Consider the following 16,785-nt stretch of genomic DNA (forward strand, 5'->3'; position numbering starts at 1 on the left):
ATTTCACGAGGGAACACAGCATGCAATGTAGTACATGCCAATCTCTAATGTTTCCTTGGCTTTTGAAGTCAACAACTGGAAGTGTTTATGGATAAACTCTCACATCAATTTGTAGACTCAAGCCCTGGGTGAATTGTCAGAAGCAGGCACAAAGAATAGGAGCAAAATTCTTCTACCATAAAAGAAAGAAAGAAGTCTATGTTCTGCTACAGCAATGTAAGCATTTCCAGCTCCTATAGAGAACGAATGTAGCAGAACTCATGCACAGCATGTACTGCCAGTATTCAGCAAAACAATTTGCTTTCCTTCTGGGAAGGCTTGTTTCAGTGATTCTTATGAAATAATTCTTCTTTATTACAGTAATCTTAAATTAGTATAACTTGCTGTAAATGTCTATGTGCCAGACATGCCATATCCATAACTTCCCAATGTTCCATTTACCTTCTATATATTTTAATTGGACTTACAAAATATTATCAGCTTTGTGTATCAGCCACAAATAGCAAGATGAAGAAAAGGTTAAGGGTGAATTTCCACTTTCCTACTGCTCCAAAGTCATTTTACTTGTGAAGAACAGTGACTTATTTCTCCATCAATCTCACACGCCAAATTTTAAATAGGCTTTCAATTTCTAACAAACGTGTATAGACACATTAATAAAAACCTATTACTGGACTCCAATGTGAAACCAGTTCTATAAAGATGCCGTATACACCAACATGTGCTCGTAGAGCTTGATTCTAGTTCAAAATATAGTAGGAAGGGAGCATTTTGGAGAAAAGCTAATTATTTCAGTGACAGGCAAGGAAATAACTGCTTGCTGCTTATTGCTGCAGCCCTTCATTACATATTTCTCCAGTCTTCATTTCATAATGTGCAAGGCAATGGACGTACTTTCATTACCCAGTGGAAATTCCAGGCTGCAACTCGTGATGAGGCTTCATTTGTCTAATTGCAAATGAAGCAATTAGACAGAAATACTGCCTTTCTGTCTGAGCAGAGCACTGCTCTACCTCGGCTACACAACGTCTGTAAGCCAAACTGCCCTGGTGAGGCCTCAGGCATCTCTGCATCACAGAGCGTGTACCATGCAGACATACCTGAAATGCCAACAGCAGCTTTAAACACTCCTAAGGCCTTTCTGAAATCAGAACATCCAGTTGCCTTTGAGAGCAGCTACTATAAAAAGAGGCCTGACAGGGTTCTTAGTTCCTTTTCCAAGTGGCTGCTGTTGAGTTTTTTGGGTGGGAGGAGAATGAAGGCAAAATGATGCTTGAATTGATTAAGCATATAGCAGTGACTACCACAGAGTAGTAAACTAGTGAACCAGTGGACAACTGACCAAATCCTCATCAAGAATAATTTAACATTTACAGAGCCAGGGAAATATCAATTAACAAGGAGCAAATAGGGCAGAATAAAGCAAAGGCATGGATATTTCAAAGCAGATGTAAATAGCCAAAATCTGAACTCAGTATTTAAATGTCAGCTTCAGCATCTTTCCATTCACAACATGGTTAATGCACAGCCCAAACTCTGCTGAATTAGCAGGATACTGAAACAGCAGCATATGTATAATTGAACAAGGTACCACGTGGTTGAAGTCCCATTCCTTCAAGGATGCAAAATGACACTTGCATGATACTCATGAACTTTTCAGATGCAACCATTTCTATTGCCACATGACTCCTTCTGAACAAGCATTAGGACAGGAGAACCCACTAAGCCTTGCTCTGCTGAGGTTTATTGTAGCAAAATTCTGGAAGAAAAAAGGGGTAGCGAGTTTTCTGGACCTCTATCAGAAGCAAAGAATTTCATAGTGCCCTGTGTAGCAGCAGCATCTCTTGCATATGTGGATGCAGAAAAGGACACTCTGGAGTTAGAAATTCCTCCAGGCTAAACCAAACCAAAACCTGTACAGCACTGCCTTCTTCATGCTGCACAACTGTTGCAACAAGGATGCTGGCACAGTCAGACTTCTCCCACTCCATCCATACTCAAAAGTCTTTTGAAAAGCTTGCCAAAGTTTTAAGTAAAGAGGCTATTAGATCAAGCATCAGCTTAAAGACCAGTCTGGTTTTTGTTAATCTGTTATCTAAGATATGTAGTAAAAGAACAAGGCACCAGCAACTTAGACATTGACCACAAGTTCATTTGCTTAAACTTAGGAAAAAATCCAAATGTTTTTCTCATCTGTAATTTGGACAAGCCCTGACAATAATTTCTTTTAAGAACCCGTTTGCAAAGATAAGACTGCCTATTGCTTAACTATATGCTTCTTCAGCAAAAAACCCCAAAACACAACACATAGCTAGGCAGACTGAAGACATGCTTATGCATTCCAAAGGGAGAATGAAACATTTCTCCAACAAAGCATACCGAAGGTATCTCAAGCTAGAAAATTAATTCAAAATGTTAAGTCTACAGTTTCAAGCTTGCATGTGAAAACACGCGTCTGAGAGCAGAATAGTTGGTGTGGCATGAACAAACAATTTCTTGGTGCACACAAGGGAAATTTTTATTGTTTTTAGAAAGAGGTTGACTGGATTTCAGCTGTTGGCATTCCCCATTTCCTTTAACCTTAAGTGTAACTGGCACAGGTACACATCTAACCTAAGGTTGTTACTGGGGAAAAGCACATGTGGCAATGAGAGGGCACAGAAAGGGGCCTGTTGGCTTTGAGATCACTGCATACACTGAACACGTCCTGATGTCCTTTCACATAGCAAATAAGCAAAAGCTACAAGAGCTGAATAACCTGGAACAATTTCACATCCCCTAAGTGTAAGGAAAAAAAGGTATTGTAAACTTTTTTTGAGGTGGGAAATGACCTTCGATGGTCTTTGCCGATTGCTGTGTTCTCATTACTTCAGACTGTTATTTGTTAAATAAAAAACCAGAATGTTTTTCATGTCATCTTGTTTTCTAAAATATGAATCATTACTTGCAGGTCAGTTTATTTACAAAGATTTGGTAATAGAAGATACAAAAACCTCTCAAACAACCAACCCTCAAAATGACTCCCCAAAATAGTTAACTAAATTGATTCAAAATCCATTTCTTTATGTACCTCATTGTTATCAGAGCTGGAGATTTCAAAGGCATACAAGTTTTGTGAAATTTAATTCTCCTACAGGACGCAGGGTTTTAACACTGAGTTGTTAGAATTCATACTTTCAAAGAAAAGCTTTATGTTTTTCAGCATTGCCACTTGTTATGGGAGACAGTGTAACGAGACAATTTTAGAAGACATCTGGCTTGAATGGATCTGCATATTAAACAAAGTGAAATATAGACTCACAGGGTAAATCCTCTGGAAATTACTTCAGTCTCTTGAATGAGCCGCAGAGCTTTCCTCACGAGGTTAGTGAAAGCCCGGCTATTCGCCACTGTTTCTTCCAGCTGGATGCAGTATTTTCGCAGGGACATTTGCAGCTTGGCTGTCCTCCATGTGCCCCACACTCGCAGGACCGCATAGACGAGCAGAACTGGTCCCCACAGCGGCCACGACGACTCCTTCCACCACGAAGGCAGCACAAGCAGCGCGCTCACGAAGGCAAGCAACAGCGAGACATCCCTGCGAGCAGAGAAAGCGCCATCAACCGCGGGTTCCTGAGGTCAAGCAAAGGGGAAATCACGAAGCTTTCAGTTACATTTGAGATTACGACATCTTATTACGGGGCTTTTATGTAGGTTCTGAAGGGAGCTGTAAACACGGAAAGCTGCTCCCGATGGCAGATTTAGATGTACACATACATGGTATTACTTGGTCGGTAAACTCTAAGGAAACATTTAGCCGGCTTTTTTATGGCACGACTAAAAGAATAATGTGCCACTTTGAAAGGTCAGTTTCTCTGAAAAAAACCACAAAAGAAAAGGAAACAGAAAAAGACAAAAACGTGACTACTCAGCATTATAAGCCAGGATGGGTAGGAACTGGAAGATCTGTACTTCCAGGTTCAGGAGTACAGTAGGGAAGGGCATGTTTCTTTTGGTAACAAAACCCCCGAGTAATGCCAGCTTTATTTTTTCCAGGTTCTGACTCATTTAACTTGGACACCAACACACCACTAGTTGTTAACACATTTTTATAAAGATGGCTTGAATAATAACTTTAAATAATTTGGCAGCTTCTGAAAATCCTTAAAGAACCGAGCTACTAGCATCTCAGTTCAGCTACTCATCGAGTACAAAAGCTTCCTCAAGTTTAAAAACTTCACAACGCTGTTCTTTTCATCTAGAAAAATTCAACAAAATAGGAAAATGCTAGGAAATACACTGCGATTCACATACAGCATTACAGTTGCAGGTTTGTAAAATGACGACAGTCTTCACAGAGATGAATGGGATATGGGCTTCAAGGTGCCTAACACCCCCAATTTTTCAGAACTTTTTGAAAGAAAAATGCTCACTTTCTTCACTCCTTTAAGCTGCATATCCTGTATTTAATTTTGGAAGTATTCACAAGGAATTTTTCCCATTTCTAAAATAAGACACGATCTCTGGGTTTCTACTTTCTGGACAGTTTTGTGGTCATATTACAATGATCTTTACGAGTGTTAACTCTTCAGGGCTACTGATAGGTTTCAGTAAAGGCCCAGAGTTAAAATATTCCAGAATTGTAATTAACTTTAAAAAGGGCAGACACACAGTCTATAATTTCCTTGGTACATTACAAAAATAACAACACACACACACACACACACACAAAATAAATTTAAGAGCTGCTTTTGTCCATTTTCGATTTCTGGTTAATCCAGACCATCACGGACAGACTGAAGAAGAAAATGGAGACCCCACAACCCACCCAGGTAGCTAGTCCAACTCAAATGTACCTTTAGAGTTCAGAAGATTTCCCCCAAGTCCAGTCTGAATCATTGGCAAATTCATAGCATTATTTTCCCTCATATCCTTCCCTTTTCTGAACAGAGTAAATGGCAACTGATAACCACTTTCTATTAAATAACTTCTACACATCGTTCCACCCCACCTCAATTTTCTCCATTTTGGCCAGACAATCCTAACACACTCGTTTCCAAACTCCTTACACTTCCTAAACTCATTACTTTTGTTATTCTGCTCTGGACTGTCTCTAAATTACCTACCTGCAACAAGGTGCAGATCCTTTTCTGCAGCAGTACTGTCTACCCAATAATTCACCACTTTGTGTTTGTTAATTTGATTTTTCCTTCCGAAGTGCAGCGTTAGACACTTGTCTTTCTTGACTTTTTTATTTATTTCAAGATATTTCTCCAATTGGTCAAGCTACTTTTGAACTCCATTCTGCCAAAACACCTAAAAACTTGGTGTCAACTGTAAGCTAATCAATATTCACCAATTTTTAAGTGCACTTTATCTTCTAAACAGTTAAAGAAACAATGAACAGTGCTAAGACCAGGACAAACCACTGGAGAAATCTGGTTCAAAAGTTCCCTTGTTTGACAGAGAGCATCAGTAATGACATATTGCATCTTAAACAGTTGGGAGTTTTTAACATGCTGTGGTTTTAGAATAATTCCAACTATTTTCCTAACTTACACAAGAAAACATAGCACTGGGCTGTTTTATGAGATATTTTTATCTAATGATTCCTGTCCATTTCTGAGCCACTCACTGTCAGAACACCAATCACCCTTGGTATTTTCCAAATACAGGTGGTAGCTGCTCAGACACTGCTGCAGCTTGGTCCTTCAGTATTCTAGGGTGAATTTCACCAGCCTCTGAATGAGTCATATTTATATATTCTTTAGTCTGTTCTTCTGGTATTCTACATCTGTGAAAATTAATTATCTTCCCCTACTATTGACATACTCTATGAAGATGACAGCAGAGAAGACACTTTCCAACACAGTTTACACAATTGTGTCTCATTTATGAAAATCATCACTATATAGCTTTCAAAATTCATGAATTAATCAACCACGTGAGTTCTTCCTTATGACAAGAATTAGGGTTTGTAAATATCCATTTATGTTCATGTAGCTATCTCAGATTAAAAGTCACTCTTTCAATAAAATGCCCAAGGAACAGAAAACATGCTTATCCATAAATCTGGGGACTAACGGACCAAAGACTCAAAGACCTGAAAAAAAAAGTGGTAACTTTATTGCTACATTTTATATGAAGAACACACAACATATAGGGTTTTTTTTTTGTTTCTCAGTGAATATAGTGGTAGATATTCTCTGTACAATACCAAATATTAGGAGTTGCTAGGGAGCGTAGCGTTGGAAGCTGTTGGTTTTCCTGTTGCTTACTCTGCCCTGCAGACAGGATACTGGGGTCAAGGAACTCAATCAGTTCCACATCCTCCTGCAGCAGAACTTCCTGTTGCAGGATGGTACGCAGCGTGTCAAACCGAAATCCAACATCCTTACCACAGACAGGCAGGAGAGAAAACAGGCGTTAGTAAAGAATATGCAAATTCTTCAAATTAAGTTAGCTGAACAAGGAAAACACTTCACTGACAACAATCTGTTCTCAAAGACTGCAGGAAGATTTCAGATAACTACTTCATTATTAAACTTGCTTAACTTTAAAACCCCACATAGTACCTAACAGTTCAGACTTGCAGGATGCACCGCACTGACTCTGTGATCTGACCTAGATAGTGACAATACCTGGAAACGTGCCACACAGATGGTGCCAATATCTATTTGCGTAGGAATCAGAGAGGTCCCGTACCTATTAGAAGATCATTAATAAAACAGCAAACACTTTTTCTTTTAACGTCACGACATAATTTATGTCATTAATGAGCAAACAAAAATTAGAAAGAGAGATATTACAAACCAGTTAACAAAAAGCCACCTGTGGACACTTAATAAGAGTAAGGTCGATGCACTGGACTGAAGCCCCCAGCCAAGGCAGTGAAGTTGTCTCCCACAGGATTCTGTGCCTTTCCCAAGGGAACTTGATCCAAACTTGATCCCAAAGCACGGGAGTCTGAAGACCTCGCACTTGCTAAACTCCAGGCAAACTTCAGGGAGTTACATACTTGTGGATTTGATGCCATGATAAGCATTTATTTGCTATTTTTTTCTCTGTGGCTACAGCTCTTCAAGACAAATAAGCACCTCTTGAAGACAAATGTATTAACCAGAAAAGCCCCCTGAAATTTTAATTTGCATACTACACCGAACTATAATTGCAAAACACTTCAAGTTAAGAATGTCGTAACGAAACCCAGCAAACACTGAACATGCGCGTCTTTGCATCCAGCTAGATTACAGGAGAGAAAGGAGAATATGGCTAATAAACCCTCTAATAAGAGCTGTCAACAGAAGGATGACATCTCACAGTACAAAATCTGTCTAGTTCTGTCACCGACAAAAGGAGATTTTTTATGAAACCACAAGATCAGAAGTTTAACTCCATACATTGGTGTCACTTGAGTTAACTTGCATTCTACATTTAATGGAAAACATTTGTTTCGGGACTGTGCGCAAGAGGAAACTCTGCCCTCCTCTGATGCATCCTGTGTCATTTCAGTACCCTACTGCAGCAAGCAGCAGGAGAAACATGTTTTCCATATTCTTTGGCTGTGTCTCCATCTCAAGAAAGTAAGGCTAAAAAAAGCTGTTAATACCTTTGATTCACAGGGGAAGAGGGAGGAAGAAAAAAGACAACCAAAGATCAGTAATGAGAGGTTCCAGAGGAAATTTTGTCCTTGTGAGATAAGGGAGAAGAGATAGCAATTGGACTTGGCAATTGGACTCGGCGGTCTGAGAAATGGAAACTCCTAACTTTTCATGTTGCTCAACATTTTTCTTTGAAGCTACATTTGAAGACATCACACTTACCTCATAGCAGAAAAAAGTAAACCAAAACTCTAACTTTTAGATTCTGGAACAGTCTGACTGTTGTGACATTTGCAAGCCAGACCAGGAACCTGAAGCAACTGGGTGCAAGTTAAAGCAAATCCCAGACAAGCCCAGGCTAGAGACTGAACTGGCTAGAAAGTGGCGCTGCAGAGAAGAGGTGTAAAGGCAGCATAAACTATTTTTTAACTATGTGGGGTAGAACTATCACCCTTCAGGTCTACCCCACACAGGTTGGCTTGGGCCCTAAAAGTTCCTGCAGGCTCCAGGAGTAGGAGAATACAGCTTCTGGTGAGGCAGATGGACACCCAACCTGCTTCTGACCTGCTGGGATGAGCCCATGGGTAGCACAGAAGACTGTTCTTGCCTCTCCCTACAGCCAGACTGCTACACAGAGGTCGTCTGCTCTTAATGTGTGACACTGTTCTGAAGTATCATAACGGAGGTGCCTTGGTTTGCTTTGTTTTTCCCAAATGCAGAAAGCACTGTGGAGAGCAGCAAAGAAACAACTAGGCCAGGATGGGTCCAGGGGTAGTGCAGCTGTGTGTGTTTGTGCTATGCCTGAGCTAACGGGGTGAACCAGAGGGTGAAGCAACACTCAGATGAAGCTCTGGAGCCTTCTGTCTGCAAGGCACTACAGTGCAACATATGGACTTCCTCAGTCCGCACCTCCACACTGCCTTCCATCAAACGGGGCAGGTTAACTCCTTTCTGCTTTCAAGAATTTCTTCAATTGCTCACTCATTTTATTTTGATTTCTCTTCCCCATTTTTAACATCTTCAAGCTGGCTGCTGATAATAATGATAATCCTGTTCTTTTGTGCCCAATTTGCCTGGCACAGTAACTCTGAAAACCAGAATCAACACTATTTGAAGAAGTAAAACTCTTAGAGCCAAAACTCTTAGGCCAAAGATGGTGCTCAGAGGACGAGGTACAAGAGCAGAGGAAGAGCTGTGGATTAGGAAAGGAAATGGAAAAAAAAAAGTGATCACTTACCAGTCGGTGAAGTATGTCATCATTTTTCTTATATTGTGGAAAAGGAAACCAACTTCTAAAGAACTCAACTAGTTTTGACAGGATGCCTTGCTGAGGGGAACAGAAATTACTCCAATTAAAAAGAAAATCAAGCTAAAAATAAATAAATAACAACAGACAATTCCTTTATTTCTGCATTTGCTTTTTCTTGTTAACTCAGTTAACCCAAGTACCTGTAAGGAAGTTTCGCTTACAGTGCCTGGCCTCACTTCAGAGTGCGCTAAGGGAACATCTGCTTCCCCTCAGTTTGCCTGTACACAAGAGCACGAAATAAAGGTTTCAGTAACCCCACCTATTTGCAGCATAATGGATTGTTATGTTGTACTGCTAAAAATAACCACGGCTAGAATGGGTTTGTTCTCAAGTTGGCAGCTACTCCATCCACATGAAAGACTTTCTCCTTGAGGATAAAAAAAAAGCAGTGAAGTTAAATGGTGACAGGGACTGAAGAAAAGACCAGGAGAGGACCAAGCTCTCCTTGGTCAACCACCACAGCTTGAGTACAAGGCTCTGGAGGAGCTGTGGGCAGAGACAGGGAAGAGTGACTGTAAGAAGAGGAACTGTTCCAGAAACTCCCTGCTATCAGGTACTTTCTCCTCACGCTACTTCCCATGCAATCTAAACCCACGCTTTCATCTGAGCTGTAAACATTACTTCGAATGCCACTAATTAGAGGGATTCCCTCTTGGTTATCACACATTTTACTCATGTATCTTCCTAAAATACGATGCATACAAGATTATAATTAAATAGATGCACAATTTTGCTTCACTCTATAGCCATTCAATGAAAATAATGGAGTTTTTGACATACTGTGTATCTACTTTCCTCAGACTGAGTTGACAGGAAGTATTTTTCAAAATATTTACTGACATATATTTCATGACTTCTCAGGCCCTACCTCTTAATCTTCAGACTGCTGACATGCAATACAATCAAATGAAATGCATGCCAAAAAGAATTCATTGCGGAGCACTTACATTTCGTAGCACACTGTTTCCAAATAAAACCCAAACCAAACCAACCTTGATTATAACAGCTTAATGCATAAAGCGTGTCTGCATTATACCAGCTTCTTCCGTTTCTCCCTTTTGGGTTTTTTTTCCTGTTTTCTACATATGTAAGGTGGGAAATAGAAGAGTAAAACCAAGCGACGGGAGCTTGGAGCTTTGTGGTCAGCCCTGTGATCAGCTTGACAGCCCTTTGAAAGGCAGGAGTGCCACAAATTGTCACCCTAAAGCCCTTACGCTTCGCAGAACAGTTTTTGAAATAACTTACGGCGGTGTCCATTTAGGTAACCTAACTCGAGGTTTTCTTTACGTATGCCTCATCTTTCTGTGTGCAGTGAGAGCTGCAGACCTGGCCAAAAGGAAGTGTTTTTAGTTCAGTGGAGAGACAAGCCAACAACAGGGGTTTCATAATGACAGCAGACGTCGTCAAGGCTTGCTAGGAGGAACGATCCCAGCAATCCATGCTTCTTAGGTTATGGAATAAATCCAAGTGATTGCATTTTGATGTTGCTCAAGGGCACTGACATAAGCTGGAAAAGAAGAAGAGTGCCACAAAGTGCAGCACTAGGATATCCTCCAGGTTTCTTGTAAAGTGGTGCAAAATCAAACAAAAATTTCCAATTACAATTTGTAGAAAATTGAGATGAACGAAACAAAACTCCTTGCTCTGCATTTGAGTTGCAGACAGGTACTTCATTCAGAAGTACTTTTCCCATACTTCAAAAGCAGAGTACAGAAAGAGTAGTCCATTTCATATTGAAAATTATGCCTCTTGGAGTCTACTACTTCCAACCTCTTAGCCTTCACAAGCCCTTGGGTTTTTGACATGAACATTTACATCTACAGCAAGGATCATTTTAAACTGCTTCCAGCTGACTGAACTAGACTCTAGAATCAGTGAAAAAACTACAACCCATACTAGTGTGCCACGTCAGGAATATTTTGGTTTATTTTCTGTGTTTTAGTTTAAAAATAAAAAGCTGAGCTTGCATAAACACTCGTCAGGCATGTCAGTGCTTGCAAACACAAAACAAGACAACCCGCTGTCTTGGGCTGTGACCCAGGAGAGCACAATAACACATTAAATTATTCAGATCCCTGGAACAGTGTCTCACAGTCTGCACTCCCATTGGGAGTGTTACTGACAAGTAAAACAACTCCCATCAACACACAAGTCAGGTCATGTTGCCGATGCTTCTGGAGTATTCTTCTTACGACTTCAGAACACCGCTCAGTCAAACGCTCTGTAAACTGAGCAACAAAGACGTGTAACTCCTAACACTTTTTATAAAAAAAATAGCATGGGATATGCACATTTTCGGTGCATTCATTTGAATGTAAAATAAAACTATAAGGACACTTTTGCTTTTGTACAGGATGAACTCGAAATGGCAAACCAGCAAGTATCTAAAATGTCCTCATTCCCATTGGCACCTTGCAGTTCTGTGCACTTCAGAAAGAAGAAAATGCTACATTTTAAATAGCTTCCAGCTACCCAGAGCCAGCAGTAAGTGGGTGGGAGCCGCAGACAAAGGCAAAGGAGGGGTCCCTCTGCCCTTCCACATCAGATCACCTGCACAGCTGCTGAGGGCCAGTCCCAGCACAACCCTCTGAAGCTGCCTCCAGCACCAGCCTTGTCCTAGTGATGAGGTATTATCACATCTAAGATGAGATAAGGTGTAACAGTACCATCAATTTAAACATTCAGATATGCACAGCCATCTAGGGAAATGAGTGGGAATGGAAAAATGCAAATGGAAAGAAATATATTCCTTAAAGAACAAGCAAATCGGATTTAATTCCAGAAAACAGGTCTAGGAGCTCTTGCAAACTGCACTTCTGAGTATCAAGTGATCATCAGACCAGAACTTTAGCTGTAACTTTCTCCAGAGGTTGGTACAGCCAGGAACACTGCACCTATAATTACGGTGCTAAATCACATCTCTGTACTCCCTCAGATGGGAGCTTGGCACTTCATCAGCCCTCAGCACACAACCTTGAGGCACCTTTACAGCTTTTCACTTCTGATTTAAAGAAACACCAAAACCACACACAGAAAGAACTATTTAAGGTGTGCTTCAAACTCAACTGGTGCCTCTGCCTTTTTTAAAGCCTGATCCATATGCTCTGCTTGGCAGGACAGCAAGACACAGCAGCAACATTTGTATCAGTTACTAGGAAACTCCTTTTCTCCAGATTTGTTTCTTCAGTCCCTGAAAATCCCAAACTATATCTTCACCTTGCCACAATCTTGCTACAGGTCACCAGATTGTATCAGCACAGGGTTCCTACTTGCCTGAATACAAGAGGAGTGAAAAATCTCAACGCTAAGGTGGAGCAATGCTGCAGCTCTTCTATCTTTATTTCAAATAAGTGTTTCAGGCAATTGTAAACTTGCTTTTCAGAACAGAAGGAAAACGATACACACATACTAGGCATCACTCAGCATGGGACATCGTCTACTCCTTGCGACTGTATTTTAAACTACACTAGGCCCTAGATACGATCACTTTATGTTAGGACTGTGGGTAGGTACATATTCAGAACTCAGGAACCATTTGTTTCCCAGACATTTTATAATTTCAGTAGACATGGCCAGCATAGGCTGAGAGAAGAGTAGTGATAATAACCTTAGGTAAGAATGAGGAAATGTTTGGATGGGACTGTAAATGATTTGCCTGTACGTCATACAAAAGTTGCAGTAAAGCCTCAGATCCTCCTAAATCCAGTCCACTTCTTTAAACGTGTGGCCAGCTGCCTCTCCCTCAATTCCCTTTCCTTTTGAGACATCCAACCAAAACGGGACACAGAAATCAAATGACAAAGCCAGACTTTCTGACATGAGATTACAAAAGAAAAGCGTCACCATTCCTGAACTGATATTGAAACAGCAGCAGGAAGAACCTATGACATTTTATGACTGGAAATTACACACAGGTTTCTTCCTTATTTCCACTGCATATCTGTGTCTAGACAGAAGTGAGACAATGTGAACGTCATCCCAGCATTTGTAAGAAATGGACAGCCCATTTTCACACACCCACTCCCTTCAAATTGTAAGGTAAGCCATGAGGAATCACTTCTACATCTGACACAAAACCGGAGGACTTACTCTCAACACAATAAAATTAAGTGCAAAAGGAGGGGAAAAAAACCAGAATACTTGAGGCTTGTTAAAAGCAGCATACCTTAATACTTTTGAGGTTCTTAACCCCACAGCACTTTTGTATTAAATTCAGTAGAAATTATATACGTGAACGCAGCTCATACTGCTTTACTGACTTCCACTAAAGTAATTATGCAAAGTAAAGTAATGCAGCTCACAAGCGATAGTCCATGCATTACTCCATAGCAATGAGCAAATCATCAGCCAAGGAAATGCCACCCTAATTTTCGATTAACAGTCATTTAATTAAAGTCTTCCTGCACTAAGCCAGAATAGGTATCTTCAATATAAACGTACCACAAAACTGCAAATAACTTTACAGGGAAAATATATTTGCAAGTGGTTTCTTGAGTGTTACGGAGAATGCCAGCTGACAATTCTGAAAAGTAAAGCAGTGGACCTAATACTTCCATGAATACTTTTAAAGGTAGTTTAAATTAATGTATTAAAAACTGTGAGTTAAACCCTGAATTAAATTCAGCCTTGCCTTGTGACCACTGATAGAAGTAATCGTTATTACAAATCCAATAGCTATCCACAACAACAGTGACTAGAAACTGTTTATTCATTAAATTTAAAATAAACTTACATTAGAGAAACCAGCCAAGGAAGCACTGCAAGAAGCCCTTCTCCTCCTCCCCTCAGTTAATCTGCTTACTGGGCTCACAAATCCTCAGCACCTGAGACTGGAGTTTGGTATGAAGCTCCTTCGTAATTTTTTACTACAAATTGCTGAACTCTTTGAAAAGCTGTAAACTTTACAAGAACTCAGCTGAACAGCACTAAACTTAGGGATTCTTACTATAATTTTTTACAGGCTGTGGCTAATCCATGTGCTGGGCGTGCAGTGGTACTCACTGGTCTACTCAAGGGATACGTTCCCTGTATCTTATCTCTATGGCCATCTTTGATCAGAAAGTGGGGCATGAGAGGAGGGCGATGTGGCACACTTCCATAGGACTACAAGTCTCAGAAACTGGGGATCAAGGCAGTAAAGCAAAATGCACAGTGCACCAGATTAACACAAATAATGACCCACCTGTCCACAAAGAAAGACTCCAAGAGGACTGAAGACCAGAGCAAAATGTTACATGTTTTATTACCCTGGCTTCTCAAGCGGACTGATGAGTGCGTGAGGAAGTTTACATAGTCTATGCAGTGTGGTTTAAACTAATATCACTATATGAAAATATGACCTTCCAACACGTCTCTGAATACAGCTAGATGAATAGACTTCACACTGCAATGTCTAAATTTCAACTTCAAAGGCTGTGCATGTCACTCCTTGCACATACACCACACCACAGAAAACATTTCAAAACCGACACGTTCCTCCCCCAGATCAGAAAAAATCTGTCTGATGTTATCCACACCAATTTGTATGCTCCCAAATCCTACCCCACCTAAGACCCTGCACAGAGCAGAATAGAGTAAAAATCCCATGAGAAAAAGATAGTTCTGACCTAAAACAAAGCAGGAACAAGAGGGACACAAACAAAACTGAAGAAAAAAATGTTGAAATAAAGTCTAGCTAACTGTGACTGTTACTTTGCTAATTTCTTGTAGCATTTTGAGAACTGAGTAGTGGATATACGTCAAGATGGTATTATCTGAGAAAAGATCCTAAGAAAAGCATCAGCTCTTCTCATTTGCCATATGCCCTCCTATCCAGTACAATCTGCATGGAGACCTTGGCCTGCAGTGGCCAGGGCAAGGAAATCTGAACGGAGGCCTCTTTTTTCTCCTGACTTAGCACATAGCTGGAGCACGTCCACTCGAAACTGAACTCTCCACCGTAGAAGTAGGCAGAAAATAACTGCTCTTTGCATGCTCCATCTGAGTGCTAAGGAGAAGACAGACTGCCTACTGATTTTTCAGTATACTTGTTGCAAAGAGATTCCTACATTACTCGACTCAAAAAAGGCATTTCCTCACCCACACTACAGCTCCTCTTCCGAGTCACATGGCCTATACACTACCAGTAACAGTAAAATACCATTTATTTTTAATAAAGAAAACAAAAAACGTGTAGGCAATAGTAGGTGCAAATGGCCAAATTCTCAAGCATAATTTGAATGCCTAAATGTTTTTAATAAATCCACAAGCCTGTACTTAAAATGACAGAGAAATAAGAAGTCTGAGCTAATCAGCTGATGATCCCTGTCAGCTGTTGACTGTTAGAAAACTGCCATAACCTAAGCACAGCTCTACTATCTCATTCAGATTGGTTATTGCATTTATACTTCCCAGAAATCCTCTGTCTTACTATGTTTTGTCACAGCGTAAGTGATATTTAGCAACTGAATGCCTGAGAAGGGCTGGAAACTATAAATATTCTGTTCCAGAAAATTACAGGTTTTGTTCCCAGAATGTCATGCTAAGCTAAGATAACAATATCCAGTAAATAACATAATTTACAAGACTCAAAAAATTCACTATCAAAGTCTCTTGCTTCCCTAGCTTACACAAGTGCAAAGAAACAATTCAAACCGTGCATTTCCAAACACATTTAAAGACAAGACATGACAACTGGTTGGGGTTTCTTTTGTGTGGGTTTGTCTTGGTTTTTTTTAAATACAGTAAGAGATTTATTATTATCCCCTCTGATTTTGCCCATTTGTGAAGTAAAGTAGTTCTCTTTCGAGAAGATAAATACTCAGGAACAGGAGAGTGCTCACTTTCTGGGCAGCACGCACAGTCCGCTCTTTTTGGCTTTCCGCTGCTGCACATTGCTCTGCCTTCTGCGACACAGATGAACATACTTCAAAATCTGTGTGCCCTAAATCCTGCAGATATTGGTAGAGTGGGGAATTCTGAAAGAGAGTTAAAAAAGAAAATGAGAAAACAACATTAAAAATCATTCCCTGTTTCCCACAAAACACAACTGTGAATACAGCAACCACACAACCAGCAATGAGATTAGCCCTGCAGAGAAGGAATTCGGGATAGTGGAGCATGAAAAATTGGATGTGACCCAGCAACGTATGCTTGCAGCCCAGAAGGCCAACCACATCCTGGGCTGCACCAAAAGACGTGTGGCCAGCAGGGTGAGGGAGGTGATTCTGCCCCTCTACTCCGCTCTGGTGAGACCCCACCTGGAGTACTGCGTCCAGTTCTGGGGTCCCCAGCACAGGAAAGGCATGGACCTGTTGGAGCAGGTCTAGAGGAGGGCCACAGAAACAGTCAGAGGTGCTGAAACACCTCTCCTGTGAGGACAAGCTAAGAGCTGGGGTTATTCAACCTGGAGAAGAGAAGGCTTCAGGGAGATCTTATTGCGGCCTTTCAATAATTAGTGGGCGCTTATAAGAAAGATGGAGAGATACTTTTTACCAAGGCTTGTAGTGACAGGACAAGGGTTAATAGCTTTAAATCAAAAGAGGGTTGATTCAGATTAGATATAAGGAAGACATTCCTTGCTGTAAGGGTGGTCAGACCCTGGAACAGGTTGCCCAGGGAAGCTGTGGATGCCCCATCCCCGGAGTGTTTCAAGGTCAGGCTGGACGGGGCTTTGGGCAGCCTGGCCGAGTGAAAGATGCTCATGCTCATGGCAGGGGGTTGGGCCAGATGATCTCTGAAGGTCCATTCCACCCCCAAACCACTCTGTGATTCTATGCAACAGGAAAAAACCCAACACAGTTAATAAATAGCAAAGAAACCAAAACCTTGCTTGAAATATCTCCCTTAAGTTTTATCCTGACCATAATGAAAGAGGCTGCAAGGGAGTCAACATACTGAACAATGTGATGAGAAATA

General features: G+C 40.8%; 1 protein-coding gene across 1 annotated transcript in view; it reads right to left on the minus strand.

Moving 5' to 3' along the window:
* VEZT (vezatin, adherens junctions transmembrane protein) overlaps positions 1–16,785 on the minus strand; it is a gene marked incomplete at its 5' end in the record, with an annotated part of 47,239 nt that overhangs the window by 24,448 nt on the left and 6,006 nt on the right. The window contains 4 exons of the mRNA XM_010186401.1: positions 3,302–3,577; positions 6,197–6,372; positions 8,818–8,907; positions 15,711–15,896. Of these exons, the coding sequence (XP_010184703.1) occupies positions 3,302–3,577; positions 6,197–6,372; positions 8,818–8,907; positions 15,711–15,896 (728 nt within the window). The remainder of the gene's footprint in view (positions 1–3,301; positions 3,578–6,196; positions 6,373–8,817; positions 8,908–15,710; positions 15,897–16,785) is intronic.

The sequence above is a fragment of the Mesitornis unicolor genome, unplaced genomic scaffold, assembly GCF_000695765.1.
Source record: "Mesitornis unicolor isolate BGI_N332 unplaced genomic scaffold, ASM69576v1 scaffold14796, whole genome shotgun sequence".
Classification (NCBI taxonomy): Eukaryota; Metazoa; Chordata; class Aves; order Mesitornithiformes; family Mesitornithidae; genus Mesitornis; species Mesitornis unicolor.